Source organism: Agelaius phoeniceus, chromosome 12 (assembly GCF_051311805.1).
Source record: "Agelaius phoeniceus isolate bAgePho1 chromosome 12, bAgePho1.hap1, whole genome shotgun sequence".
In the NCBI taxonomy this organism is placed as follows: Eukaryota; Metazoa; Chordata; class Aves; order Passeriformes; family Icteridae; genus Agelaius; species Agelaius phoeniceus.
Genome location: NC_135276.1, coordinates 21,333,984 through 21,361,901, shown reverse-complemented (window position 1 = coordinate 21,361,901; position 27,918 = coordinate 21,333,984). Strand labels below are relative to the sequence as shown.

Here is a 27,918-nt window from a genome sequence, read left to right as displayed (position 1 = left end):
AGGGGAGATTTAGCACCATGAATGCCCAATGCCACCAGTGTCACTCCCATGAAGGACAGACTTGTGGTCAGTGCCCTGCCCGTGCCCATCAGCACCCTTTGGGGGGCATGGGCACTGCCCGTGCATGGGTGACACTGCAGCTGTGCCACAGGTTCCACACTGCAGTGGGCAAGGGGGGACAGGGCTGGGGCCAGCACCAATCTCCAGGGCACAAAGTGACACAGAGCCTGGAACATCTAAAAAAACCAAATCCTTTATTAAAACTGACCCAGCTCCCATCCCCTTGTCCGCAGCATCACACGCCATCATTCCATACCTTAAAAAATAGATAATAACCACAAAAATGCAGGCGAGGAGGTGAGGGGGCTGCGCTGGGGTGGGGGGCACAGCAGGGGGAACCCCCAAGGCACAAAAGCAGCAATAAGGCAGGGGCAGCAGCGGGCTGGGGGTCCCTAATCGTCCTCCTCGCCGCCGCCGTAGAGCTCGGCCAGCTTGCGGAAGCGGCCGCCCCAGTCGTTGAGGTAGTCGTAGTCCTGGTCGCCGTCGGAGGCGGAGGAGTTGAGGGAGCTGAGCGAGGTGGCCTCCGAGCCGCTGCCCTCGTAGTCGAACACCAGCAGCGAGTCGTAGGGGGGGGCCGTGGGGTCCGTGTCGGCCGCCTTCAGGTTCTGGGGGAGCACAGGGGTCAGCACCCGCGTCCCCGGAGCTGCTGTGGCAGGGAGGTGTCACCCCCCGGGCTCTCCAGCACTCACCTCGTCGATGAAGGTGCCGATGTCGTCGGGGTTGGCGGGGCGGGGCCGGTACTGCGGGGCTGGCAGGAGGGTGGGGGCCACGTCATTGCGGATCACCTCGGGCCGGGCGTCCAGCCCCCGGTGCAGCTGCCGCAGGTCGTAGTTCTGGGGACACACACACACATGGAGAGGGGCAGAGTCAGAGAGCCCACGCTGTCACCAGGCTCCTGACCCCCACACCCACCTGGTCCTCCTCGCCGCCACCCTCCTCCCCGTAGTAGAAGATGTTGTCCCTTGTGTCATCTTCGGGCAGCAGCAGCGGCTCCTTCGTCACCTTCCTCCTCCTCACAAAGAGCAGCAGCAGCAGCAGGATGACTGGGGGAAGAGTGCCATCAGCAGGGACACGTGTGCCCCACTGTGCCCAGAGCTGGGCTGTCCCCACAGCCCCAGGAGCCCCACTCACGCAGCAGGGCCAGCAGCGCGCCCAGGGTGGCGAGGACGAAGGGCAGGGTGGTGACAGGCTGGGACCTCTGGGGACAGCCCTGTGCCTGCCCCTCGCAGGCGCAGACCCGTGCGGTGACAATGGTCACTTGGGCTCTGCCTGGCTGGTCCAGCAGCCGCAGGTACACGCTGTAGGTGTCGGGCTCCAGCGGCGCCACCAGCTGCAGCGTCACCGTGTCACCTACATGGGATGGGGGGCTCACGGACGATGCACCAGGAATGCTGCCTCTGCCGAGGAGCCCCCACATGACGTTCAACCCCCTGCAATACCTGTGTCCCCCACCTCCACAGCCCAGCTGTCCCCTGAGCCGTGGGTGAGCTCGGCGCGGAAGGGGCCGGTGTTGGGGGGCAGGTCCCGGTCGGTGACGGTGAGGAGCTGGGGCTGGGGGCTGCGCTGGCAGACAGTGATGTCCCGTGGCTCGGCCTCGGGGCCGTTGTCATTCACATCCAGCAGGGTGAGGAGCAGCGTGCCCGTGCCCGTGGCCGGCGGTGACCCTGGGGGGAAAAATTCTGGAGGGGGGAACCCCAAACCCAGGACCCTCATGGGGACGGGGGGGGCTCAAAACCAAGACTTTCCCAGGGACAAAGACTGTCTGGGCAAGGGTGGGAACAGCGAGGAGTGATGCGGGAGGGGGCAGCCCCAAACCCAGGATCCTCAGGGGGCTGGGGTGCCCCGGGCAGGGGTGGGGCCGGGCAGCCCCAGCACTGCTCCATGCTGGAGCTGGGTGTGTTTCCTGGTGATGGCAGCACGTGCCCCTCACGCGGGAGGGGGAACAAGGGCCCTTTCATGTCCCTCACCATCATCCACGGCCAGCAGCACAGCCATGTAGGTGCTGTTCTTGACAAAGGGGGACTCGCGGTCCAGCTGGTCCCGCGCGGTCACCAGGCCATTCTCGGGGTGCACGGCCAGCCAGCCCGCCGGGTCGTGCCCCACCAGGTACCTGGGGGCACAGGGGAGCTGGTGCTGTGGCGAGGGGCAGCGGAGACCCCCCAAACTTCCACTCCAACCCTGTCCCCGCTCACTTGATCCTCTGGCCCTGCGCCTTGTCAGGGTCCTGGGCCGTGCAGGCTGTGAGGGTCTGCCCCGGGGGCACATCCTCTGACACCGTGGCCAGCTGCACCGGTGGCACGAACACTGGGGCCTCATTGACATCCTCCACAGTGACTGTCACCGTAGCAGTGGCCATGGGCAGCTTCACGACAAAGGGGACCTCGTTGGCCACTGCCACGTGGAGCACAAACTGCTGCTTGGCCTCATAGTCCAGACCCTGGGAGAGGGGGAGACACGGGCAGTGAGAGTGGGACAGGCAGGACTCCACCTGGGCGGCACTGGGGTGACAGGGGGTGACACAGACCTGGGCGGTGCGCAGGATGCCCTCGTTGGTGGCAGGGTCGGTGCTGATGGCGAAGGCTCCCCCGTCGTTGCCGCGCAGGATGGAGTAGACGGCTCGCCAGGCCGGCGTGCCGGGCTCGTCCAGGTCGGTGACAGCCAGCCTGGCCACCTCCCGCCCGGCCACGTTCTCTGGCACGGCCGCCTCGTACTGCGGGTCAGGGGCACCGTCAGCACCACGGCCCGGTGGGCACCGGGGGCTCACACCCAGCAGGGGGGCCCACGTTACCGTTTTGGGGTCGAACTCGGGGGCGTTGTCATTGACATCAGCGATCTCAATGACGGCCAGCGCTGTGGTGGTCAGTCCCTCCCCATCCAGGTCAGCTGCCTGCACAGTCAGTGTGTACTCCCGCACGCGCTGTGGTGGACGGACAGACAGACAGACAGACGCCGTGTCAGCCCCTGCCTGGGCTGGGCCCCCTGCCCCCCGGTGCTGCAGAGCCCACCTCCCGGTCGAGGCCGCTGGCAATGACGCTGAGGGTGCCAGTGGCCCGGTTGACAGTGAACATTTGGGGATGGGGCTCCCGCGGCTCCTGGCTGAGGATGGAGTAGGCGATGACACCATTGTAGGTCTCCACTGCATCGTCCGCATCCGTGGCTGTCACCTGCATGATGGAGGTGCCTGGGGGTGTGGAAGTGCAGGTGAGGGGGATGCTGGGGGCACAGTGCCGGGGCTGTGCTCCAGGAACATGGCTGGTGGGATGCAGAGCTTCCCCAAGGCACAGGGTCCTACCTGGCAGAGCTCCCTCTGGCACAGAGCCCCTGAACACCTCCTGCGTGAACTGGGGCTTGTTGTCATTCTGGTCTGTCACCGTCACGATGATCTCCATCGGCTCCTCCACTGGCTTCCCGTTCTCAGACACGGCGTGGGAGAAGAGCTGTGGGGTAGGGTGTGAGTGGGGGGCCTGGCAGAGCACCCCAACATCCCCCTGGTGTGCCCAGGCAGGGACCTACGTGGTATTTGTCGATGTGCTCACGGTCCAGCGGCTGAGTCACTTTCATCCAGCCCGACTCCTTCTCAATGGTGAAGATGCCCTCGGGGGGGGCATCTGCTCCCTGCCCTGTGATGCTGTAGAAGATCTTGGTGTCTCTGTCGCGGTTGGATTTGATCTGGGAGGAGATGCAGACCAAGGGATGGGCTCAGCATCCCCCAGCACCCACCTCCATGCCCAAAGCCCCTGCCCAGACTGACCAGTGTCATACCTGAACCAGCTTTTTGGGGAAGGGGCCCCTCTCATTCTCAGGAACCTTGATGGGGGGGATCACCCAGTCCCTCTTCTGCCTCCTGAGAGCAGCTCGAGCCCTGGGCAGCTCCTGTGGGGCGGGGGGAGTGAGGGCACAGCCGGCGGGGGGAGCAGGGGTGGGGGATAGGCGGCGCAGCGTTACCTGGGGGGAGCGCCTGCTCTCTGCGGGAGCTGGGGCGGGCTCTGGCTGGCCAGCGGCACACCGGGGAGAACCAGCATCCCGGGGGGGGACGGCGAGCGCCCTGCCCACCCCCGGCAGCCGCACGGGGCCCCCGTCCTCCCGCACCCCGACATCGGGTTCCTCCGTGCTGTACGGCCCCGCGCAGCCTCCGGCGCTCCCTGCGAGGGTGAGGGGTCAGGGGGATGGGGGGGACCTCTCCCCGACACCCCCGAGCCGCAACCACAGCTCCAGGACCCTGCAATCCCCCGGAGACCCGAGGCGGAGTGAGGCAGGGGGCGGTAGAAGAGAGGGCGAGGACACCGGGAGCGGGGCAGGGAACACCGAGCGCCGTACGGGAGCGCAGTGGAAGTTTCGGTGGAAGTTTCGGCTTTGTTTCACAGATGATGGGAAATTCCTGGGCGGGCAGAGCCCTGCCCCAGCCCCCTCCCGGTGTGTCACCCCCTCGGGGCTCCCAACCCCCCGTGGCCGGATCATCGGGCACTGAATCTCCCTCCCCCGCCTCCCACGCTGCATCCCTCGTGCTGGACACGGCCCCGGCTCCGCACCCCCCGGGGCAAGGATTAGGGGATTAGCGGAGCTGAGCCAGCTCCGGGCGGCCGAGCGGCCCCGGGCGGGGCCGGGGGGGCTGCGGAAGGCGTGGAATGGGGCAGGGAGAGCGGAGCCCCACGGCTGCTCCACACCGGAGGGACCGAGCCCGAGGGCGGCGGTGTGGGGCCATGTGGGGAGCAGCAACCGTGCCCCGAGGGCAGCACCGGGGCCCCTCCCAGTCGCGATGGCCGCGATAAGGGACTTTAATGGGGCCGGAGGGGCATCAGTCACCCGGCAAGCGGGACACGAGGAGCTCGGGGAAGCCCCCAACTCCCGGCATGGGGAGCCCCCAGCCCCGCTCCCAGCTGTGGCGCGCGTTGCTGTTCCCTCCGAAGGGCGGGCGGCACAGGGGGTACCCCACCCTGTCCTCGGGGGTCCCTCCATGGAGGCACCGAGCCCGCTGGGTGCCGAGGCGGAGCCGCACGGTCACTGCCGGGGCCCTGAGCTGCCCACCGAGGGGGTCGCAGCGGCGTGGGCAGACCCCCGCCTGTGCCCACAGCAGGGGCCTGGCAGCGCCCACCTCCAGTCGTGGCAGGCGTAGCTGATGGGAAAGGGATGTGAAACGGGATGTGGTGTCCACAGCAGACAGAGGTCGGGGCCGCTCCCTGGCACTTACCGCCAAGGAGAGCTTTTAGTGCTCCGCGGCCATTAGACGAGCGCTGGCTCCGGCCGCGTTCCCGGGCAGCCCCAATCCCCCGGGAGCCGCCGAGCGAGGAGGGCACCGGGCCCGGGCCGAGCGCCGGCAGCGGGCCAGGAGCTGGCAGCAGCAAGACCCTGCCCAGCCTCGGGCCGGCCACAGCCCTCACCCCACGGCCGGAGAAGGGGGCCCCGGGGGCTCCCAGCCCATTGCCAGCCCGGCGCCGGCCGCCCACCCTGCGGGGACCCAGCCCTGCTCGCAGCGGGCGCCCCACGGCTGGGCCAAAGGCGCTGGCATCAGCCGGGCACCGCCAGCCCCGCGGGGCACAGGCAGCCCCATGGCCGAGCCCCACAGCAGGGGGAAGCACAGCCCCATGGCCGAGCCCCTCACCCGGGGACCCCGCCAGCCCCACAGCACCGCGAGGTCCTCCCGAAAAGCAGCGGCCCCACCACCGGAGGCAAAGCGATCCTGATCCCGGCAGTGAGGGAGGCCCTGCCGCCCCCGCAGTGCTCGGAGCCCCGATCCCCGTCCCGATGGCGGCCCCAGCCCGTCCCCGAGGTGTTCCGGGGGTCCCGGTGCCGCCGCGCCCCGACGGTGCGAGTTACCTGGGGCGGGGAGCGGCCCGCGGCGCAGCCCCGGGAGGACGCGCGGCGGGGCCGGGGACAGGGCGGCCGCCGGCAGGAGCGGGGAGAGGAGGAGGAGGATGAAGATGGAGAGCGGGCAGAGCCCGGAGCGCGGCCCCCGCATGGCCCGTCCGTTGCTGCCGCCGCCGCCGCCGCCGCTCCGGTCGCCGCCCGCCGCGTCCCGCCCCGTCCCGCCCCGCAACGCCCCAGGTGAGGCGGCGGCCGCGCAGGTACCGCCCCGCCCCGGAGAGCGGCCCCAGCACGCCCCAGGCATCCCCCGGCAATGCCCTGGACCCCTCCATAACCCCCGGGACCCTCCTACCGGCGATTCACCCCCCACAACACCCCCGGCAATCCCCGTTACACCGCGGTGCTCCTCCGGAAACCTCCGGCAGCTCCGATACAACACACCGATACCACCGGGCACCCCCGGTATTCCCCTGGAGCCCCACGGCAATCCCAGCACCCCATGTTACCTCCCGGGCACCCGCCCGCCAAGATCCAGGCACAGCCCGGTACCCCTCGGGCACCGGCCGGTACTGGAACCTTCCATACCCTCCGGGCACCCCCGGCCCCCTCTGAAATCCTCCTGCCAATCCGCGATACCTCCCGGGAGCCCTGGGGCACCGCCTGCAGCCTCTTGGAACGCCCTGGCAACTCTCGGCAATCCGCGATACCTCCCTGGTCACCCCGTTACCCTCCGGGCACCTCCCCGCTCTGTACCCATCGGCATCGCCTCGGAACCCCCTGACACTCCCCGGCAGGGCCCGGCAATGCTCGGGCACCGCCCGCTCCCCGCCGGGCACCGCCGCTCTCTCAGTGCCCCCCCCGGTGCCCCTCAGCGCAGCCCGGTGGACACGCCCGGGCATCCCGGTATCTCCAGCACCCTCGTGGTGCCGCCATCCGTCCCTCCCGGTGTTCCCATGGCACCTCCCACCACCGCCCCAGCAGGAACTGCCCCCTCCCCGTTCCCCCGTGCCACCCCCCGGTGCCTCCTACCCGTTTGCCGCCCATGGGTGCGCTGGAACTCCCAGGGGGGGACCCGTGTGTGCCCCCAGCCCCACTGCACTGGGGGTTCCCACCGAGGGACAGCCCCGGGGGCTCCCGGACTCCATCGTGCCCCCGGCTGGAGCAGCATCTCGTGTGCCGGGTCCCCCCACAGGGCGCCCCCAGCCCCCCCCGGGGCTGGCAGCTCTGCAGAGCCGGTTCAGCTCTCCCGGCCAAGGTCACTGACGCAACCGGGAGGGCTCCCAGCAGCACCTGGGGGGAGCAGCCAGTGCAGCTGCAGCCATGGCAGCCTGCAGCTTCACCCTCCTCCTCCTCCTCCTCCTCCTCCTGCTGGGACCCTCGCAGTGGGGCCGGGGGTGCTGCATGGCCATGGCCCGGCGGGTTCGGGGCAGAGCCGTGTCACTGAGCCCTGCAGCGCCTCTGTCCGTCCCACAGGACGTGCTGATATTCCCGGAGCACGGACACGGCCTCCGGCGGCAGAAGAGGGACTGGGTCATCCCCCCCATCAACTGCCCTGAGAACGAGCGGGGGCCCTTCCCCAAGCCGCTGGTGCAGGTGGGTGTGCCCGTGGGGACCGGGCAGGGCCCAGAGGGATCCCTGGGGCACTGGGACACGGCTCACCCTCCTCTTCCTGCCTCGCTGCCAGATCAAATCCAACAAGGACAAGGAGACCAAGGTTTTCTACAGCATCACGGGGCAGGGAGCGGACACCATCCCCGTGGGTGTGTTCATCATCGAGAGGGAGACGGGGTGGCTGGAGGTGACCAAACCCCTGGACCGGGAGGAGAAGAACAAATACGTGGTGAGTGAGGGGGCATCTGTGGCGGGACAGGGACGGTCCTGGGCACTGCACACACACTGACTGTGCCCTTGCAGCTCTACTCCCACGCCGTGTCGGCCAACGGGCAGCCCGTGGAAGACCCCATGGAGATCATCATCACCGTCACTGACCAGAACGACAACCGGCCCGTCTTCACCCAGGAAGTTTTCCATGGTTCTGTGCTGGAGGGAGCTGAGCCAGGTGGGACCACGGCCACCCCCTGGCAGGCAGCACTGGAGGGATGTGTGACAGGTCAGCAATAACCACCTGCTCCAGGCACACCGGTGCTGAGGGTGCTGGCCACCGACGCAGACGATGCTGTGAACTCCAGCAATGGCATTGTGAGCTATTCCATCCTGAGCCAGGTGCCGGAGAAGCCCCAGCCTGGGATGTTCACCATCAACAGCAGCTCTGGGCTGGTCTCCCTGGCCGTGCCGGGGCTGGTGGCAGAGGTGAGCCCCGGACTCGGCCCCCACCGAGCTCACCCCACACTTGTGGGTGACACAGCCTCTTGCCACAGGTGGTCCCTGAATACACCCTGGAGATCCAGGCTGCTGACCTGGGGGGACACGGGCTGCGAGCCACTGCCACCGCCCGCGTCAGGGTGCAGGTGAGAGGCTGAGCCACCCCTGGTGCCCCGGCGGTGCAGAGGGCAGGGCCAGGCTGTGCTGAGGCTGGTGCAGAGGGCAGGGCCAGGCTGCGGTGAGGCCGGTGCTGGCTCCCGACAGCCCCACGTGCCCGGCTGCAGCAGCAGCGATGCGCTCCAGGTGCTTTCCATGGTGGGAGGCGAGACTGGGACGGCAGCCGGGCTGTGGCTCCTCCCGGCCCGGTGCCCCAGCCTCCCACCAGGCTCTGGGCCGCTCGCCCCAGGGCCATGGCGCTGCCGGAGCGTGGGTGCCAGCGGGGCTCCTGGGAAGCCGCCCGTGCCGGCTCAGCCCAGCCGGGGAGGAGCACCCGGTTCTGCGGGAGCCCCGTGCCAGGATAGCGGCATCCAGCCACGCCAGCTCCACGGGTAGAGGCCGTGGCGCCAGGAAGGGAGGCCAGGGATGGCGTTTTGTGTGGGGGCACCGGCCGCAGGTCCCTGGCCCATCAGTGGGACACAGGAGAGCCAGGTAAGCTCGCCAGGGTGCCTCTGCAGCACCCCCACGTCAGCCGGCGCTGGGCTGGCAGTGGGAGCTGGTCCGGCTCCAGGGAGGCTGCCCGGTCCTGCCGGCTGCTGGGACACAGCCCCAGACTGTGCTCCCACCCCAGCCTGGGAGCTCCAGGAGAAGGAGGGGCCTGGCTGCCCTCAGCAGTGCTGACCTTGGCACCGGGCAGCTCCAGAGAGCTGGGCAGGGTCAATGTCCGCCCACACGTGACACCGTGGGCAGGGATGGGGCTGCTGGGACAGGGCTGCTTCCTCGCCGGGTCCAGACTGGCTGCTGTGCTGTGCTGAGGCCCACCAGGACAGGCAGGTGAGCACACAGCCCTGCATCCTGGTGGGAACCAGCTGGCACCGACACAGTGCCTGAGGCTGAGCACCCTGGCATGGGAAGGACGTGGGTTTCCATATCCCAGCTCTGGGGAAGAGTAAAGTGCAGGGGCTTGGCTGCAGCACAAGAAGGCCGATGGTGCTGCCAGGACAGGTCCCAGCCCTGCTCTCCTCTCTGCCACAGGCTGATGGCATGTCTGAGGTGGGAAAGGGCACCCTGACCACCCACGTGCTGAACACGGCCACGGGGCTGCCGGCAGCCGGCCTTGGCGTCCGCCTGGCCCAGCTGCAGGAGCCAGGGCTGCAGTGGATGGAGCTGGCACACAGGTACGAGAGCTGGTGGCACCTGTGGGGCAGGGACGCTGCTGCCAGGGCTCTGTGAGCTTGGCCAAAGGCTCCTGTCACAAGTGTCTGCCCAGCCTTCAGCTGGGGTTTGTTTGCTGGTGGCAGGGCTGGTGCTTGGGGGTATGGCCAGGGCAGGTTCTGGGGTGGGGCAGGGCTGTGTTTTGGGGTACAGCAGGACTGCCTTGGTCTGGTTTCAGGCACACGGATGCGGATGGGCGCTGCCAGCCCCTCCTGGCACCAGGACAGGCCAAAGCTGGCACCTACAAGCTGCACTTTGAGACAGCTGAGTACTGGCAGGGACTGGGGCACACCAGCTTCTACCCCTTTGTGGAGGTACGGAGAGTGGGGAGACTGGGACAGGTGACACAGCTTGTCTGAGGGCTGGGGCCAGGCTCAAGGGGCTGCACTCCCCTGGGCCTCACTCTGGGAGGGGGATTCCCACTGCTGTCTCCTCACTCTCCTTCAGGTCGTTTTCATCATCACCGACCCAGCACAGAAGCTCCACGTCCCGCTGCTGATCAGCCCCTACTCCTACACAACCTACCGGGGCAGCTAGAGGGGCACAGCCTTCCCCTGGGGACGCAGGAATGATGCCACCAAGGCCATTAAAAACTCCAAACAGCACCGTTTGTCTCAAAAAATCACCTTCCACTTTTGTGGGAACAGAAGCAGCCCCAGGGGCAGCATGGTGGGGTGGGTGGGATGCCTGCAGTCCTCCAGCTGTGGTCCCCCTTGGGAGGAGAGGTTCCTGAAGATGCTCACTGGGGTCTGTTTAAAGACACGCAGCAGGAAAAGGGCACAGCCCCACTACCAGTGTGCCAGTGGGACCCTCAGTGCTGCCAGCATCAGGTGGGCACTGAAACAAGTCCAGCAGGGCCCTTCCCCAGTTCCTGTCCCGGGATGGGGAAGGACAGTGGCTGGAAACCCAGGTTGTCCAGGGGGATGCCAAAGGCTGTCAGCTTTGCCTCGAAGGTCTGCAGCATGTCGTTGTGTGCCTGCAAGGAAAGGGTCCCTGTCAGCCCCTCTGTCAGCAGAGGAGAGCTCCCTGCAGCCCCAGTCTGATTTCCAACCCCCAAGCCAAAGCCATGGAATCACAGAATCGTTTGGGTTGGAAATGCCTCTAAGATCACCGAGTCCAACTCCCCCAGCAGTGCCCAGGCCAGCACTAACCCACGTCCCCAAGTGCCCCATCCACACGGCTCTTACACCTCTCCAGGACTCCTCCTTACCTTGCAGACTCTGGCCAGCTGGATCTGCAGGTCCTGGATGGTGGCATTCTTGGAATTGAGCACGTCCTGCAAGGGGAGGTTGGGATGAGGCTGCTCTGCCCAGCCCTGGGGACGTGCTGGCCGTGCCCCGGTGGCCGTGGCGTGGCAGAGCACACGAGGCAGCACGGCCTGGGCAGCTGGCCACCACCCTGCCCCCTCTGAGTGGCACTGCCAGGGACAGCCAGCCCCGGGCAGGGACAGCAGCTCCCAATGAACACCACAGCCATCCCTGTCACTGGGAGCACTGGCAGCACCTGCTCTGCTCCAGCAGCACCACCCTGCTGCCGCGGCACCGGGGAATTACAGGGAGCCAGGCTGCCCCAGGCAGCTGACAGGAGGAATTCAGGGACCCCAGCAGCTGCAGGAGAGCCCGACGCCAGTGATGCCATCCCAGGAATGTGTTTTCCTTCCACATGCTGGGAGGTGACACATCCGCTGCCTGTGCCATAGGCCTGGTATGCATCCCAAAGCATCCCAGAGCCTCCCCGACTCCCCCTGCAGCGGGGACCTGGCTGGGGACAAGCAGGAGGGCACCAGGTGGTGGAGCCCTCGTTCCCTGTGTCTGTGCCCAACCCGCACAAGCGCTGCTCCCGGCTCCAGCTGCGGCAGGCTGCAGGAATGTGGGTCTCCAGGCTCTCTGCAGAGGTATTTTTAGCACGGCAGACACCGCAGAGCCCCAGGATCCTGTCTGCACTGTCCCCATGGCCAGGCGAGGCTCACCAGGTGCAGCCCCCCCTGCACAGAGCCCCTGGGTGCCACTGGACCCGCTGGCAGTCAGCTGGCTGTGTGGCAGCACAGGGTGCCAACAGTGCCATGGAGCCTGCAGCCATGCTCCTCCAGACAGGCCCCAGCTGAGGGACAGATCAGTGCCAAACTCCAACACCCACACGCTCCGCTCTTGAGGCAGAGCCGAGTGCCCTGCGGCACCACACGTGGCCCTGGGAGTGCTGGCAAGGAGTGACAAGTGACGTGCCACCTACAGCCATGCAGGATGGGCACTGCTGCTTTCCAGGGACAGCAGGCACCCCACAGTGGGCTCTGCCCCCCAGATCTAGCCCTCGCTGGGCCCCAGTACCTCCAGTTTGTGTGAGACCATGGAGAGAGCGCTGGGGTCGAGGTTGGAGGCTGCAAGGACCTCGCTGAGCTCCACCTCCTTCTGCTCCAGGAGGGTGAGGAGTCCGTGCAGCTTCCGCTCCAGGAGCAGGTTCTTGTAGCCCGTTTTTTGCTGGACCTCGTTAATGGCTCTGGTGAAGTTCTGATAGAGGTCATCCCGCTCTTCCTGGACCTGCTCCGGGGGGCAGCACAGTGTCACAGCACCCTCAGGACCCCGGGGGACACGGGGGCATGCACAGTGGTGTGGAGCACAAATACGGCAGAAGACTGGTCCAGCAGCTCAGCCCAGCCGTTCCCCATGGCACCTGCAGCCCACAGGGAAGGCAGGTGCTGCAGCACAGCCTCCCCCCCTCCCCTCTTCCCTCCCTCTCTCCCTCTGTCCATGGTGCAGCACCTGCGCTTCTCCCTCCTCCTCCTCCTCCCCTCCAGGCATGGAATGCCCCAACGGGCTCCCTGCAGTGCTAATTCAGACCCCAGCGAGGGCCCCCGGCACACGGGGGTCTCTCATCTCATCCCCACAGCTGGCAGCAGTCCCTGGCTCACAGCTAGTTAATAAGTGTCCTAATTAGGACACAGTCTCTCCTCCAAAGCCTATTTCTGAACGCTCTGAATCTGGCGCTGTCTTAATGATGGATTGTTAATGAGGCCTCGGATCAATGTTCATATTCCTGGGGATTTCTACGAATTGCAAATGAGCTCTCTCCTGACTCTTAAGATTTATCTGGGTTAGTGGGGGGGAGCACTGGCTCTGCAGGGCTGTTCCTGAGCACCCCAGAATGGGAGGGAGCGATCCCGGAGCCCTGGCAGAAGGAGGGGCCCATGGCAATGCCCCCATCCAGCTCTGCCCCACGCAGCCCAGGCAGCCTGGGGCCCTGCTGGAGCGTGCATGACTGCTCAGCAAAGGACAAGGCCAGGCCTGTCTGCTGACCGTGGGAGAGGCTGGAGCTGGGAGCAGCTTTGCTGGGAGCAGCGGTTATCACCCGACTCGGGATTAGCTTTGCAAAGCCCTGGGCTAAGCACAGCCTCTGCTGAGCCCCACGCCCTGTCCTCTGCAGAGGGTTTGCAGGAGGTTTGGAGAGGGAATGGGATGCCCAGCCCTGCCTGTAGGTCTCACCTGACTGAACCGCTGCTCCAGCACCTCGTGTTCCCACTGAAGGTCCTTCAGTTCCTTCTGAGCGATTTTCAGATGGGCTTTGGACTTCTGTGAATGGGAAAGGAGGGTTAAAGAGCACAGGATTGTCTGGGAAGTGTTAGAGATGTGTTCTGGGAAGGGAGGAGAGTGAGCAGCAGAGAGAAAACCAGGCAGCACCCACATCAACCCCCCTGCAGTTGGGCTGCTCTCCCTCCCAGTCTCTCTTTGGATTCCCATCTGAGACCCCACAAATTCACAGTAAGGAGAACAAGACTTGCTTTGCCTAGCAATCACAGCACACCAAGTGGCAGAACGCAGTGTTTTCCCTCCAGGAACGAGCCCATGGAAGGACAGGGCTGGGCACTCACCATCAGGGCCTCCTTGTCCCTGTAATAGTTAACCAACTTCTTCTGCAGCTCAGCCACCAGCTCCTGGGCCTCGTGCAGCGGCTCTGTCAGCCCCTTATTCTCACGCACCACATCTGCCTTCTCCTTTTCCAGCACAGCCTCCTTCTTCTTCAGTTCTTCCACCTGCTCCTGTTCTTGGGAACATAAGTGCTGGCTCCTGGGACTGCCCAGCCCTTCAGAGTGCCCCAGACCCTCAGGACACCATCCCTCCCCACTCATGTAGAGGCCACCAGCAGCACCCACAGTGACACCTGGAACAGCCAGATCCAGCTGACACCCTGGCAGGAGCAGTCCCTGGGTGCAGGGGTGGCACAGGGACGGGCAATACCTTCAGGAGGTTGATGAGTGTCAGGTTTTTGGCGGTGATGTCGTTGTAGTAGTTCTTGATGGCACCAAAAGCCCCCTCGTGGTTCCCTATCAGCTCGCTGATCTGGGTGTTCTTCCTCTCCTCCAGCTCATGGATCTCTGTCTTCCTCCGCAGGTCCAGCTCATCCCTCAGTGCCTGCATCTTCCTCGTGTACTTGGCCTCCATCTCTGGGGGAAAATTGTCAGAGCTGGGGAAAAACTGGCTGAAACTGGGGAGGAAAAGTGACCAGAATGGAGAAGGGAGAAAAAACAGCCAAAACTGTGTGGGTTGGCACCAGCTGGAACTGAGAGGGAAAAACAGCCAGAACTGGAGGGCAAACTAGACTGATCTGGGGAGGAAAAGCAGCTGGAACTTAGAGGGAAAAACAGCCAGAACTGGAGGGCAAACTAGACTGATCTGGGGAGGAAAAGCAGCTGGAACTTATGGGGAAAACTGGCCAGAACCTTGGGTGGGGGAGATCAGCCAGAACTGAGGTGGAAGCCGACCAGAACTGGAAGGAAAAATGGCCAGATGAGGGAAGGGGAAAGTGGCCAGAACTGGGGAGAACCTGCCCCCATGTGCTCAAGGTGCTGCTTGGGAAGCAGAAGCAGCTCTCCCTGTCATGCTCCTCTGGGATCTGCCTCGTGCCCTCACCTTTGGTCTGCAGCTCGAAGTCACTGCGCAGCCGGGCCATCTCCTCCTCGTGTTTCTGTGAGGAAGCAACTCCATGTTGGAAGAAACAACCAAATCCCAAGCCAGCCCAACCCCAGGGATTCCCTCCTGCTCTTTGGGAAAGGATTCTGATCCCATGTTGATGCAAACAGTGGCTTGTCGTTTCTCCAGCTGCTCTCACAGCTCCCCACTGTGGGAGAGGGGTCACCCAGGAACCCCTTCTCCCCATCCCTGCACCAGAAACCCCATCCCACCCCACAGAGAGCCAGGGAGGCAAGATCCTACTCCTGCTCCCACACTGGGGATGAGGCACCTCACAGGACGTACCAGGCAGAGTTTTGAGATGGCTGCCTCATTGGCCAACTCCTGCTCCTTCAGCCTTGTGTTCAAGGAGCACTTCTCCTTCCACATCTCCTCCTCCTGCTCCCAGTGATCCTTCTGGGCCCTCCTCAGGGACAGGACTCCCTCTGCCTTCAGCTCCGTCAGGTTCTCCTGCTGCTCGTGCAAAAGGTGCTTCACCTTCTGCTTGTACACCTAAGGACAGGCCAGGGACAGGTGAGGGGCTCAGCAGGAGACACCTGGAACTGGGATGCTGGTGAGACATCCTTGGACAGCATCCTGCCCAGCTCCTCCTCCTCTGGTCCTTGGAGGAGGAGGAGCATCCTCTGCCCAAGGATGGCATCCCCTGCCCAAGGATGGCATCCCCTGCCCAAGGATCGCATCCCCTGCCCAGGCTCACCTGGAGCCCTGCAGCCCCACCTTGATCTCCAGCTGGTGCCGCTCCTGCGCCTCCTCCATCTCGCGGTCCCGGGTGCGCAGCTCCGCCTTCCTCTCCTCCAGCTCCCGGCGGGTGATCTCCCAGTAGCCCTGGATCCGGTTACACTCCAGCTGGAAGGAGTTCCGCTCCTGCCGCTCGCGGTCCAGCTCCTGCCGCAGGCGCACCATGTGCTGCAGCAGCTGCACAGCCAAGAGAGCAGAAAGGTGAGGGCAGGCAGGCCTGGTACAGGTGAGGGGCAGGCAGGCCTTGGGCAGGTGCCTTTGGAGAGCCCATGTCCCAAACCTGCAGGATGTGCTGGCTGTCACAGGTGTGGGGCTGTGGAGGTCCCTGACTAACCCAGCAGCTTCTGGAAAAGGAGTCACAAAACCTCACTGCCCGGGATGGGGCTCTGGCTGACAGTGTCCAGTGACACCAGTGACACCAGTAACAGCGACACCGATAACAGTGACACCAGTTAACAGTGACACCAGTAACACCAGTAACAGTGACACCAGTGACACTGGTATCAGTGACACCAGTGACACTGGTATCAGTGACACCGATAACAGTGACACCAGTAACACCAGTTAACAGTGACACCAGTACCAGCATTCCCAGGTATTGGAATAAAACAAGGGATACTCCATTTCCTTCATGCAGGAAAAGCCCAGTCTTTATTCACATAACTCATTTTACAGTTTTCACAGACCTCGTGTTTAACATCTGTTGGCTGGCAGTTTTTTACTACTTTGTTTATTGGTCAGAAGGTGATTTGTGTGTAGGTGCTGAGGTGCAGGTTGTTTGCATTTTTCTTTTGTGGGTTCTCATGGAACAGAGCTAATGTTTACGCAGGTCCTCTTATTTTTCACCCAAGAACAGGTTTTTATGTTAGCACACTATTCATTCCAAGTTAGTTTTTGCATGGGAACTTGCAAAGTACTAGCTGCACTCAGAAGAAGTGGCAGGCTAACAATCAGTTTAACAGAGCAGGCCTGGTTTTATGAGGCCTTTCTTTTATAATTCTTCTACCTGTCACAACACTCAGGTGCTTAGATACTTCTGGTTCATGGAATTGTTTGGGTTGGAAAAGCCTCTAAAATCAAGTTCAACTGTTCCTCCAGCACTGCCAATGCCACCCCTAACCCATGTCCCCAAGTGCCACATCCACATGACTCCTAAATCCCTCCAGGGATGGGGACCACACCTCTGCGTAGGGCAGCCTGGGCCAGGGCTGGACAACCATTTCCAGGAACGAATTTTCCCAATATCCATCTTCAACCTGCCCTGGCCCAGCCTGAGGCCATTCCCTCTCCTCCTTTCCCTGTTCCCTGGAGCACAGCCCAACCACCCTTGCTGTCCCCTCCTGTCAGGAGCTGTGCAGAGCCACAGGGGCCCCCTGAGCCTCCTTTGCTCCAGACTGAGCCCTTTCCCAGCTCCCTCAGCCTCTCCTGGGGCTCCAGACCCTTCCCAGCTCCCTCAGCCTCTCCTGGGGCTCCAGACCCTTCCCCAGCTCCCTCAGCCTCTCCTGGGGCTCCAGACCCTTCCCCAGCTCCATTCCCTTCTCTGGCCGTGCTCCAGCCCCTCTTTCTTGTCCCGAGGGGCCCCAGGATTCTCAGCAGTGCCCAGAACCCAGGGCTGGCGAGCAGAGGGAGGGATGAGGCGGCCGCTCCTCCCCAGAGCAGCAGGAGCCGCCCTCCCCAGCCCCAGGCAGGCGCCAGTGACACAAGCCCGGCTGCTGGCCCTGTCACCCTGTGCACCTGCTGTCCCCGGGGCTGGCCAGGCGCCGGGCAGGGTCCCCGAGCTGTCCCCTCCCGTCCTGCCCGTGCTCCCCCCGGCGGTGCCGCTCACCTGCTCCTTGCTCATGTCCTCCGGGTCCAGGCCATCCACCACCGCCGGGCCCTTGCCCCCTTTCCCCTTCTTTTTGGGTCCCTGAGGACAGAGAGCCAAGCGCAGCAGGTGAATGGGTGAGGAGGACACCGCGCTGCTCGGGGCCCCGGTGCCGGTCCCGGAGCACCCCCGCTCTCACGGCAGGGACCGGGACAGCGGCCACACCGAGCCGGGAACAGACCCATGGGCTGCCACTGCCGACCCAGCTCCGCGGTGAACCCCGAGGCACCTGTACCCGACATAACGCCCGAGCAGCGTCCCCGCAGTGCGGGGCACGGCGCCGGGGGATCCGAACCCTCCCCGGGACCGGACCGGGACAGGACGGGGCTCGCAGACATCGGGGCGCGGGGCTCCACCGCCCGCACACCCAGGCTGCCAGACACCCTTCAGCAGCCGCCGCGGTTCTGCCCCCGGCCCCGGTTCTGCTGCTCCCGGTCCCGGTTCTGCTGTTCCCGGTCCCGGCCCGGTCCCGCTCTCACCATGGCGGCGGCACCAGCGTCTCCAAGCAACGGACTGCAGGTCCCGCGAGAGGACGGCGAGATCTCGCGAGAGCAGCACTGCGTGAGACACGCCCCCTAGCAACGCCACGCTCCGCCCTGGCAACGGAGGCGGGGCCAGCGGGGGGAGCGGCGGGACCGCGGGGGGAGCGGGGGAACCGGGAGGGGACACCGGGGAGAACCGGGGAACATCGCGAGCACCGGGCGGGGAGGAGGCGCCGGGGGGCCGTGTGGGAGAACCTGGGGACCGGGGTAACCTAGCGGATCGGGGGAACCGGGGAGTTCGGGCAGGACGGGGGGGACAAACCCGGGGGGTCCCACTGTGCCCGGGCCAGGCTCCCCCACCCCCGCGCCCACCGGTGTGACCGGGGCTGTCCCCACAGCTGCGGCACAGCCCCGGCTCTGCTCCCCGCTGCACTCCCGGTCCCCGAGCCCCCCCTCTCCTCCCGGTCCCCTCCGCGCCCTCTCTTGTCCCCGGTGCTCCCGCCCCTCGGCTCCGCCCATCCCGGTGTCCCCGCCTCCGGTGTCCCCGCCCCCGCCGCGGCGGGCAGGACCGTGCGGGCTGCGGGCTGGCACCGGGCCCGCCCAGCACCGGACCGGCACCGGCACCGGCATCAGCCCCGAGCCCGGCCCATGGCGGCTCCGGCAGCGGCCGGCACCGGAGGTGAGGGCGGGGGCAGAGCGGGGAGGCTCGGTCGGACCGGCACGCCCATCACCGTGGAACCGGGCCGGGCCCCGCGGGGCGCACAAGGAGATGTAGGGCGGGGGTGCAGCGGGAGGAGCTGCATGGGGGCTGCACTGGGGGGCACAGGGGGGCGCGGGGCCGAGCTGGGGGTGCCCGGCTGCAGGGGAAGGGGATTGGGGGGCGGGGACCCGACATGGGGGGATCCGTGGCGGGAGAGTCGGGGACTGAGGGACAGAGCAGTGGGGTACCCGGAGAACGTGGGGGGACACGGGGGTGTTCATGGGCCCGAGGGAGCCCTGGAGTGCCCCGGGGACTTGGGGGGCAGGGGGTGCTCGCAGGGAGTGGGGTGCAGGGCGGTGACGAGGGGAGGCAGCGGGGTGGCCGGGTGGTCACACGAAGCAGGGGAGCGCACCGGGGATCTGGGCTTGCGGCGGGGTGCTCCGGGAATGTGGGGGGACATTGGGGTGCCCGGGGGTGCACAGGGGCGGTAGGGGGCTCACAGGACATGCAGGAGCTCTGGGATGCCCAGGGGAGCAGAGGGGTACACCTCGCAGCCATCCCGCACGGCTGTGGCAGTGCCGGTGTGCGGAGGGTTTGGGGACAGGGAGGTGGCGGTGCCGGTGCAGCCGAGGGGGCCCGGAATTCTGGGGGGGCCGCACCTGGCGACAGAGGCGGTGCCAGGGCTCCCCTGCCCGCCCGTCCCTCCCGCGTGTGGCCCGCACAGGACCGTGCCGTAGCCGCCAGCGTGGGGCAGCCCCGGCCGTGGCACCGGGGGAGCGGCGGGACACCGGGCCCGTGGGGGGACGGTGCCACCGGGGCGGGCTGCGGGTGCCGCGGGGTGCCCGGTGCCGGTACCGGTGGCCGCCCGGCTCTGCGGTTGCCGTGAGTCAGCAGCACACGGCGTGCGGGAGAGATCCCTGATCCGGCCCCGCTCCCGCCAGGCAGCCGGTGAGCCCGGGCCGGAGCGGGCGGTGACACTGCCGGTGACACTGCCGGTGACACTGCCGGTGACACGGCGGGACCATGCAGGCGGAGGCCAGAGGGGAATTCTGCAGCCGGGAGCAGCGCCCCGGTGGGTGCGGGCGCGGTGCGGGCAGGGGGCCGCGCTCCTCACGGTGACACGGCACGGTGTCACCCACGGGGCTGGGCAGGTGGCGGGAGCGGGCAGCGCCGTGTTCGCCGCGGGGGAATCCGCTCTGCCCTGTTCTGGAGCGGGATGAGGAGCCCATTTCCCGGGACCAGGGACCGCACCGTCAGCGCGGGGTGCCCGATGTCCCCTGCGGGGTCAGGATGTGGCAGAGCCAGTGTCGGGGCAGAGGGCTGCTGTGCCACTGCTGTGCCACTGCTGTCCCATGGTGTCCCATGGTGTCCTGCCCATGTCCTGCATCTCCGTGCCCCAGCAGAAGGAACTCCCCTTCCCCCGTGGGTTGGAGCTCTCTGTCCCTGCCCCGCTGTCACCATCCCGGTGGGAGGGAGGCGATGCCCATCCCTGAGCCGAGCCGCCCGGTAACTCAGTGGTGGCATGTTCGGTGCTGCCAGGGCACCGGCACCGACCTCGGGGGACAGGGTGCAGTGTCCCCCCCGGGGCACACAGGGCCTCCTGGCACCCCCGGTGCCCGCTCAGCCCCGAGACACGGCTGTGCCCCCGCTGTGTGCCACAGCCGCGGGCTGCACCACCACCGTGTGCCACGGGCTGTGCCACGGCCGCCCTGTCCCTGCGGCTCCCCGCGGGGACAGTCCCAGCACAATCCGCCCTTGTCCGGCCCCGGCACAGCCGCGCTTTGTCTCGCCGACACAAAGGGGCTGCGCGGGGAGGGGGGCGCGGGGCGGGGGCTGCCAGCTCCGACGCGAGGGGCTCGGGCAGCTCTGCCCGTGTCCCGCTCCTCCCGGGGGTCCTGCTGTGCCCGGCCCCTGAGCCGGGCACCCCGGGGGCGCCAGGAGGAGCTGCCCTCGCTGATGCAGAAGGTGCTGATGTGGCAGAGCTTGGCAAGGAGCCGCTGGTCCCGGAGCGCCCCGCAGGGACCCCCACGCACGGGCCGGCCCAGGAGACCCCCCGAGTCCCCGCGGAGGAGCAGGGGGGCATCCCCATCCCCAGCGCCGGCCTGCTGCAGGTCACCGAGCGCCGACGTGAGTGGGGCCCTGAGCTGCGGTCCCTGCCCGTCCCTGCCAGCTCCTGCCATCCCTGCCCGTGCCTGAGGTCCCCTGCTTTGTCCCTGGGATGTCTGCCTGCCCATAGCGTCACCTGCCTGTCCCCAGCACCTCGGGTCTGCTCCGGGGTTTCCTGCCTGTCCCCGAGAGTCCCCTGCCAGCCCTCGGGGTGTCCCGCCTGTCCCGTCTTCTGTCCTCACCTGGGGTCTCCTTCTTGTCCCTGGGGTCCCCTGGCACCCCTAGAGTCCCCTGGTAGCCCCCAGCCAGTCATGGTCCCCCCCGAACCCCTCACGCCCCCAGCTCCCTGGTCCCCAAGCAGCGACCCCCGCCTCCCGGTGGGTGCCCAGCTGTGCCCGGTGCCCGCAGAGCCCCTGAGCAGCGTCTCCTCGCTGGAGGTGCACTTCGACCTGCTGGACCTGACCGAGCTGACCGATATGTCGGACCAGGAGCTGGCCGAGGTCTTCGCCGACTCCGACGAGGAGAACGCGGCCGGAGAGACGCCCGGCGGTGAGCGGGGCTCCGGGTCCGCCGGTCCCGGTGTGTCCGCCCGTCCCGGGGCGCCGCTGACCGCCCACCCGCCCGTGCGTCCCGCAGGGCTGCAGCCGCCGCCGGTGCCGCGGGCCGGGTACCTGCGCTCGCCCTCCTGGACCCGCGCGCGGGAGCAGGGCCGGGACAAGAAGCACCTGAGTGACCCCGAGCTGCCGCCGGGACCGCCGGGACCCCCGGACGCCTTCCTGCCCGCCGAGCGCCCGCGGGAGCCGTAGGGACAAACCCGCCGGGGGACACCGGGACACGCCGGGGCTGGTCCCGTCGGTACCGATGGAGCCCGTCCCCGGGCGCAGGACTCCCGTTAGCCCGCCCGGAGGGCAGAGGCGGCCCCGGCCCCGCGGCGGGGACGTACCGGGCTGCCCTCAGCCGGTGGCCCGCGGCCCGGGGGGAAACCGGGCCGGTCCCGCCGGTCCCCGGGAGCGGCACGGCCTTGGTTACCGGGAGCGGCGGATGGGGCAGCACGGGACGGGTCGCACGGCTCAGCGCGGCCCGACGGAGCGCGGCCGGTGCCGGTGCCCGCCCGGTTCTGATGTAGCAGTGCTGTGATCCGGTAAAACCGACCGACCGACCCACCGCCGGCCTCTGCCCGTCTGCGCCGCCGCGGGGGGGAGCGGGAGGAGCTGGGGGCACCGAACGCCTCGGGAGCAGCGGGAAGGGGGGTGCCCGGCCCTACCGGGTACCGGGGCAGCGTGGCCGCGGCCACTCTCGATGGGCGGGAGACCAGCGGTGACCGCGGCCTATCCCGCGCAGCGCAATTCTACCCCGCGGACCGGCCCGGGACCGGATCGGTGCCGGTGCTCGCCCCCGGCAGCCCCAGGCTCACGGGAGCTCCCGGGCTGCCACCCCCGGGCGTTCGCACATCCTGCCCGTGCCCCCGGTGCCCCCCTCGCCGCCCGAAGCAGGGACACGAGTGCTGGGTTGCGCAAAGAGGCTCCTTAATGCTACAGAAACACCGGCGGGAAGGGGAGGCAGCGGCTCCACACCTCACCCGGTCCAGCCCGGGGAAGATCCCGCAGCATCCTCCCGGGGCTCGGCCCCGGTAACGGTGGTGCCGTGGACTGGGGAGGGACCAGAGTCCGGTATTGTGTGGGAGGGACTCGGTCCCATCCCGGTGCCAGGGCTGAGCCCTCCTGCCAGCACCTGTCACTGCAGGACAGCAGCACCATCCCTGCCTGCAGCCCGGTTCCAGGCAGGGGCGGCAGGAGCCGCTGTGGGGCCTTTACCGGATCCCGGTTAACCTCATCCTGCCCCTCCGGTGAGGCTCTCCACGCTCCCGGGAAGGGCTGGGCTTCAGCAGTGATTCCCTCCCGGCAGTGCTGCCATGTCCATGAGCACAGGATCGCAGAGCCAGGCCCACCCCAGTCCCCAAACCACCACCGGGCTGATTGTGTCCATCCCAGGGCCCTGTGGTGGGTGGGGTGGGGGCAGCCTTGGGCCTGAGACCCCACAAAGGGGCCAGACCCCCTCAGGGCTCTCCCTCTGTGCCGGAGTCCTGGAACAAGGATTGCTTCCTCAGGCTCAGCCGGGCGCACCGGGGGCACGTGGTGGAGTTGTCGTAGTAGCAGTCCCTGGAGAGGGGGGGACAGTGCTAGGTCACCCCCTGCCACCCCCACGGCCCCACATCCCACCCCAGTGTGCCATGGTACCTGTGGAAGACGGCGGAGCAGTCGGCGCAGACCGAGGTGTGGCTGTCGAAGGGGAAGAGCACGTCGCCCTCCCGGCACAGCTCACAGACAAAGCCCTTGGCCTGGCACCGCTGGGGGAGCAGGTGACAGTGGTGACCCTGCCAGCCCTGCCCTGGCCCCACGGGGGTGTCCCCACGGCCCTGCCCCCCAGCACGGGCTCACCTCGCAGTCCAGCTTGATGTGCTTGGCAAAGAGCGTGTGGATCTCGGTGAGGGAGCAGCCGAGGCGCCCGGCCTCGATGTCGATCAGGTCCTGCAGCGAGTACATCTCATCGTTCTCCACAAAGTGCTGCCGGTCCTGCAGCTGTGGGGAACAGGCCACTGTGACTGCCACCACTGTGTGACCACCACTGCTGTGTGACCACTACCATGGTATGACCATCACTGCTGTGTGACCATCACTGCTGTGTGACCGTCACTGCTGTGTGACTGCCACTGCTGTGTGACCACTACCATGGTATGACCATCACTGCTGTGTGACCATCACTGCTGTGTGACCGTCACTGCTGTGTGACTGCCACTGCTGTGTGACCACTACCATGGTATGACCATCACTGCTGTGTGACCATCACTGCTGTGTGACCGTCACTGCTGTGTGACTGCCACTGCTGTGTGACCACTACCATGGTATGACCATCACTGCTGTGTGACCATCACTGCTGTGTGACCGTCACCACTGTGCGACCGTCACTGCTGTGTGACCACCACTGCTGTGTGACCATCACTGCTGTGTGACCGTCACTGCTGTGTGACCGTCACTGCTGTGTGACCATCACTGCTGTGTGACCGTCACCACTGTGCGACCGTCACTGCTGTGTGACCGCCACCAAGTTGTGACCTTCACTGTGGTGTGACCACTGCCACGGTGTGACTGTCACCACGGTGTGACTGTCACCACAGTGTGACTGTCACCACCATGCCTGGCCCTGGCCTCCTGACCTGCAGCAGCAGCCGTGCCTCCATGGCCTCCTTGCAGGTGATGAAGTAGGGCTTCATCAGCAGGATGTCCTGGCGCAGCTTCTGCAGGGGACACAATGGGAGGGGTGGCAATGGGGACAGGTATGGGGACAGAGTTGGGGACAGGAATAGGACCATAGGGAAAAGGGCAATGGTAGGGGCAGGATGAAGATGAGGACAGGATTGTTAATAGGATGGAGACAGAAGCATGACAAGAAAAAGACGAGACTGGGGCAAGTTCATCCCTGTTACAGTCTGGGCACCCTCTGCCCCAAACTCCCACCCCACCTTGCTTCCTCTCTGTGGGGTGCCCCTGGGGTCCCCCCACCTCCTGCTCACTGCACAGGCCCCTGTGGTGTCCCCTGCCCTTGTGAGGTGTCCTCCCCAGCCCCAGCACTTACCCGGATCTCCACCAGCTCCTCCACGTAGTTGAAGAGCAGTGGGTTGATCTCGCGCAGCTTCAGCACCGGCCGCGACACCATCAGTGCCAGGTACCTCATGCTGCACCGTGACACCTGCCAGCACCGCCAGGGCTACCTCAGCACCTGCCAGCCCTGTGCCACCACCTACAGACCCCTGCCAGGGACCCATCACAGGGACAGGGCCCGGGGGCACAGCCCCAGGGACAATCCCTGGGGACATGGCTTCCCCTAAAGTGACCTCTGCCCAGTGACCCCCATAATCAGGGATGTGGCCCCCATGACCAGGGCTGTGGTCCCCCAGGTGACATCTACACAAGGCCATGGTCCCCAGGGACGTGCAAGGTCAGGGATGGGATCCCCCAAGTGGCCTTTACCGAGGGAGATACCCCCAGGGTAAAGGACACATCTCCCAAGTCACCTCTACCCACAGATGCACCTCCCAGGGACCCCCACGAACAAGCACATGGCCCCCAGGTGGCCTCTGCTCAGGGGTTCTGTCCCAAGGGACTCCTGTGACACCCAGGGTGGCCCCACCCCACCTTGCGGGGCTCGAAGTCCCAGTTGTGGATGGCCCGGGCGGGCACCACGGCCAGGTCGTTCCAGTGGCAGCTGGAGCAGTAGTAGAGGCCGGTGTAGTCGCACTGCCGGGCCTCGCTGGGCACCCCCCCTGTGGTGGCACAGGGCTGGCACGGGGCTGGCACCGCCACCGCCCTGCTCTCTGCTCACCCCACACCCTGCACATGCCCCAGCACACCCAGCAGCACCTGGGGACACGGCAGGGCCCCAGTGTCACCTTCCCCACATCCCCATCACCCCCAGAGCCCACACACTGTCAGCTCCTACCAGCCCCATGCACCTCCCAGCCCCAGCCCCTCAGCCCAGGCAGCCCCAGCCTCACAGAGCCCCCCAGGGGAGCTCAGCCCCCTCATCCCCAACCCCTCAGAGCTTCATGAACCCCCCAGCCCTACAGCCCCAACCCCACAGAGCTCTCAGCTCCCCCAGCCCCACAGAGGCCCCAGCTACCACATCTCCCCCCATCTCCCCAGTTCCCCCCATCTCCCCCAGTTCCCCCCCATCTCCCCCAGTTCCCCCGTCTCCCCCATCTCCCCCAGCCCCCAGGGGCTCACGGAGGGAGATGGGGGCCCGGCACTCGGCACAGCGGTAGTCCTGGCTGTCCAGGCCGCTCTCGGGGCAGATGCTGAGCTGGTACTCCGCCTGGTGGCTGACCTGGGCCCGCACGCACGGCCGGCTCACCAGCGGCAGGCACTTGCTGTGGCAGCGGTAGTAGCAGCCTGGGGGGCACGGCTGGGTGTCAGTGCGGCCGTGGGGCAAACAGGGACGTGCAGGGGGTGCCCCAGACGCACCTGTGCAGGTGTACCAGGTCTGGATGAGCCCCCAGATGATGGTGCTGCACTTGTCACACATCTGCTTGACGCTCTTACTCTTCTCCTTGTAGAAACGGTGCTCCAGGACCACCCGGATGTTGGGCTCATCCTCACCAGGGTCCTGCAGGGGCAAAGGGGGGGTCAGAGAACTAAAGAATCACGGAATGGCTTGGGCTGAACCTGAAGGGTCGTCCCTTCCACCATTCCTTCCCTGCCATGGGCGGGGACACCTTCCCCCGCCCCAGGCTGCTCCAAGGCGGGTCCAGCCTTCCAGGGATGGGTGTGAGCGCGGAGCCGCAGCCACAGAGACCCTCAGTGCGCAGCACCAGCCCCACCTTGAGCTCCTGCAGCTTGAGGCGGAGGTGGATGAGGCGCACCACGGCGTCCTTCTGGCGCTCCGAGTGCTCGGGCAGCGCCAGGATCACCCGCTTGCACTCCTCGATGGCGCGGCGCAGCTGCGGCACGTCCGACGCCAGGATCAGCCCCTGCCGGCACCCCCGAGGAGGAGGAGGAGGAGGAGGGTCAGCTCAGCCCCCCGTACCCCCCCATCCCCACAGCACCCTCCCCACTCACCACGGGCCGGGAGAAGTGGTCCTCGGCCAGCCCCAGGTCCAGGGCGCCCTCGGGGTCCCCCGGGGGGGGATCCGGCTGCTGGGCTGCAAACGGGGGGCTCGTGGGGGGCTGAACCCACCCCAGAACTGGGGCTGGGCCCGGCTGCCATCCCCGGCTGGCATCCCCCGTGTGGGACAGGGAGGGGTGGGTGGGGAATCAGCACCCACCTGGGGCAGGGGGCTCCCCCTCGGGGCGCTCCAGCTGCTCGGGGCTCTTGTTGAAGGGGTTCAGGTGCGCCTGGCGGAAGCGGGCCAGCCGCTCGTCCGACGCCATTGCCACCGTCCTGCTGGCCAGGGGACACTGCCTCAGTCAGCCCAGCACGGGCAGCGGCAGCGGCACGGGCACCCTGGCACCAGCACCCTGAATACCATCAGCACCCAAATACCAGAACCGGCATCCCGTGACAGGCACCTGCCCGGCATCACCAGCACCCACACCCTGGCACCAGCACAGTCACCCCATGCCAGGCACCAATAGCACCTCAGCAGCACTGGCACTGTCACCACCACCCTGCCATGGCACTGATGTCCCAGCACCAGCGACACTGTCACCAACACCCCGTTACCAGCACTGACTTGACACCCCGGCTGGCACTGCCACCTCAGCACCGACGGTTCCCCACGAGCAGCAAGAGCCGGTGCACCCACCGGGGTACCAGCACCGGCACCGGCACCCCAACAGCAACGCTGAAACCCCGTCACGGGCACTGACACCCCCAAACCGACACCTCCTCACTGCCACCGACACCCTGGTACAGCCACAGAAACCCCAGCACTGCCACAAACACCGACACACCGGCAGTGACATCGACAAACCGGCACCCCGGCACTGCCACCGACACACCGGCACCGACATCGCCACCGACACACCGGCACTGCCACCGACTCACCGGCACCGGCATTCTGTCACAAGCACCACCACCCCAGCACCGTCCCCGTCCCCGACACGTCGTTGCTGGCACCATACCCCGTCTCCGTTCCCGTCTTCCCGTCCCTGTCCCCGTGTCCGTCCCCGCGGACAGACGCGTCTCTCCGCCTCCCTCGCCCGTGCCCCCGCCCTGCCCCGCCGCCACCGCCCGCTTCGGCCCGCGGTCACCACGTACCGGCACCGTCCACGCATCCCGGCCCCCCGAGGGCCTCGCTGTCCCCTCCTGTCCCCCGCTGTCCCCTCCTGTCCCCTCCCGTCCCCCGCTGTCCCCTCCCGTCCCCCGCGGCCCCTCCCGCGCGCCCACCAGGGGGCAGCGCCCCCGCCCCGCTCACCGCGCGCGCCGCCGCGCCCGACAGGCCCCGCCCCCTGCCAGGCCCCACCCTCGGCAGGCCCCGCCCCCGCACCCTGCGTGCTGCCGCCCCCTGCCGGCCGGCAGACCGCACTGCACCCGCCGCGCCCGGGCGGGGCCGCTCCGCGACATCCGCACTGTCCCCACCGCGACAGCCCCACTGCTGCCATCCCCACCGCGACAGCCGCACTGCTGCCAATCCGCACTGTGCCCACCACGACAGCCCCACTGCTGCCACCCACACTGTCCCCACCCCGACAGCCCCCCAGCTCCAGAATTCCCATCCCCACAACCTACACCCTCCATCCCCACTGTCTCCACTCCTACAGACCCCACCCCTACAGCCTCCATCCCCAGTGTCCCCATCGCCACAGCCCCCAGCCCCACTGTCCCCATTCCCACAGCCCCTGTTCTTATAGCCCATAGCCCTACCAGTCGATGGCCTCCAAAGCTGGGGGCTCAGAGCCAGGAGTGTCCTGAGTCCTTCACAACTGGGCACACACCCAGCCCTGGGGAAACACCCTGGGGTCCCCGGGGTCTGTGCTACCACCTCAGATTGGGGAACAAAGGGCCAACTGTGTTCTG

At 66.9% G+C, this 27,918-nt stretch overlaps 5 protein-coding genes across 7 annotated transcripts; 2 read left to right on the top strand and 3 right to left on the bottom strand.

Moving 5' to 3' along the window:
* Window positions 1–235: 235 nt before the first annotated feature.
* Window positions 236–6,194, bottom strand: LOC129125320 (B-cadherin). The gene is given in 16 exon segments (XM_054640710.2): window positions 236–665; window positions 750–893; window positions 973–1,103; window positions 1,192–1,410; window positions 1,500–1,724; window positions 2,028–2,170; window positions 2,253–2,497; window positions 2,585–2,770; window positions 2,849–2,977; window positions 3,066–3,241; window positions 3,353–3,497; window positions 3,574–3,729; window positions 3,823–3,933; window positions 4,006–4,202; window positions 5,875–6,092; window positions 6,094–6,194. Coding segments are annotated over 16 exon segments (2,739 nt in total). The 3' UTR covers window positions 236–452.
* Window positions 6,195–7,142: 948 nt separating this feature from the next.
* Window positions 7,143–10,160, top strand: LOC129125557 (cadherin-1-like). Its single transcript, XM_077184857.1, has 8 exons — window positions 7,143–7,455; window positions 7,547–7,702; window positions 7,777–7,921; window positions 7,997–8,172; window positions 8,241–8,330; window positions 9,376–9,518; window positions 9,734–9,869; window positions 10,003–10,160. Exons 1-8 carry the CDS (start codon window positions 7,183–7,185, stop codon window positions 10,090–10,092), a joined length of 1,209 nt encoding a protein of 402 aa, XP_077040972.1. The 5' UTR covers window positions 7,143–7,182; the 3' UTR covers window positions 10,093–10,160.
* Window positions 10,142–17,736, bottom strand: DRC4 (dynein regulatory complex subunit 4). Its single transcript, XM_054640723.2, has 11 exons — window positions 17,598–17,736; window positions 17,080–17,160; window positions 15,234–15,431; window positions 14,802–15,008; window positions 14,457–14,511; window positions 13,785–13,990; window positions 13,418–13,585; window positions 13,032–13,118; window positions 11,880–12,089; window positions 10,766–10,831; window positions 10,142–10,531 (listed from the first exon to the last, which is right to left on the bottom strand). The coding sequence occupies exons 1-11, from the start codon at window positions 17,598–17,600 to the stop codon at window positions 10,382–10,384; spliced, it is 1,431 nt and encodes a 476-aa protein (XP_054496698.2). The 5' UTR covers window positions 17,601–17,736; the 3' UTR covers window positions 10,142–10,381.
* A 368-nt stretch (window positions 17,737–18,104) lies between these two features.
* DBNDD1 (dysbindin domain containing 1) lies at window positions 18,105–21,570 on the top strand. 3 transcript variants are annotated; one of them, XM_077184859.1, is made up of 5 exons: window positions 18,121–18,279; window positions 19,242–19,372; window positions 20,281–20,427; window positions 20,815–20,955; window positions 21,043–21,570. In XM_077184859.1, the coding sequence occupies exons 2-5, from the start codon at window positions 19,324–19,326 to the stop codon at window positions 21,210–21,212; spliced, it is 507 nt and encodes a 168-aa protein (XP_077040974.1). In that variant the 5' UTR covers window positions 18,121–18,279; window positions 19,242–19,323; the 3' UTR covers window positions 21,213–21,570. The 3 variants fall into 3 exon arrangements, with proteins under 3 accessions (XP_077040975.1, XP_077040974.1, XP_054496949.1); XM_054640974.2 differs by having other exon boundaries at window positions 18,137–18,279; window positions 19,246–19,372; XM_077184860.1 differs by lacking the exon at window positions 19,242–19,372 and having other exon boundaries at window positions 18,105–18,279.
* A 341-nt stretch (window positions 21,571–21,911) lies between these two features.
* On the bottom strand, window positions 21,912–27,242 carry DEF8 (differentially expressed in FDCP 8 homolog). The gene is made up of 12 exons (XM_054640864.2): window positions 27,160–27,242; window positions 26,225–26,343; window positions 26,019–26,101; window positions 25,781–25,930; window positions 25,425–25,566; window positions 25,188–25,352; window positions 24,600–24,727; window positions 24,040–24,153; window positions 23,621–23,701; window positions 22,845–22,985; window positions 22,644–22,753; window positions 21,912–22,565 (listed from the first exon to the last, which is right to left on the bottom strand). Exons 1-12 carry the CDS (start codon window positions 27,174–27,176, stop codon window positions 22,463–22,465), a joined length of 1,353 nt encoding a protein of 450 aa, XP_054496839.2. The 5' UTR covers window positions 27,177–27,242; the 3' UTR covers window positions 21,912–22,462.
* Window positions 27,243–27,918: the final 676 nt, after the last annotated feature.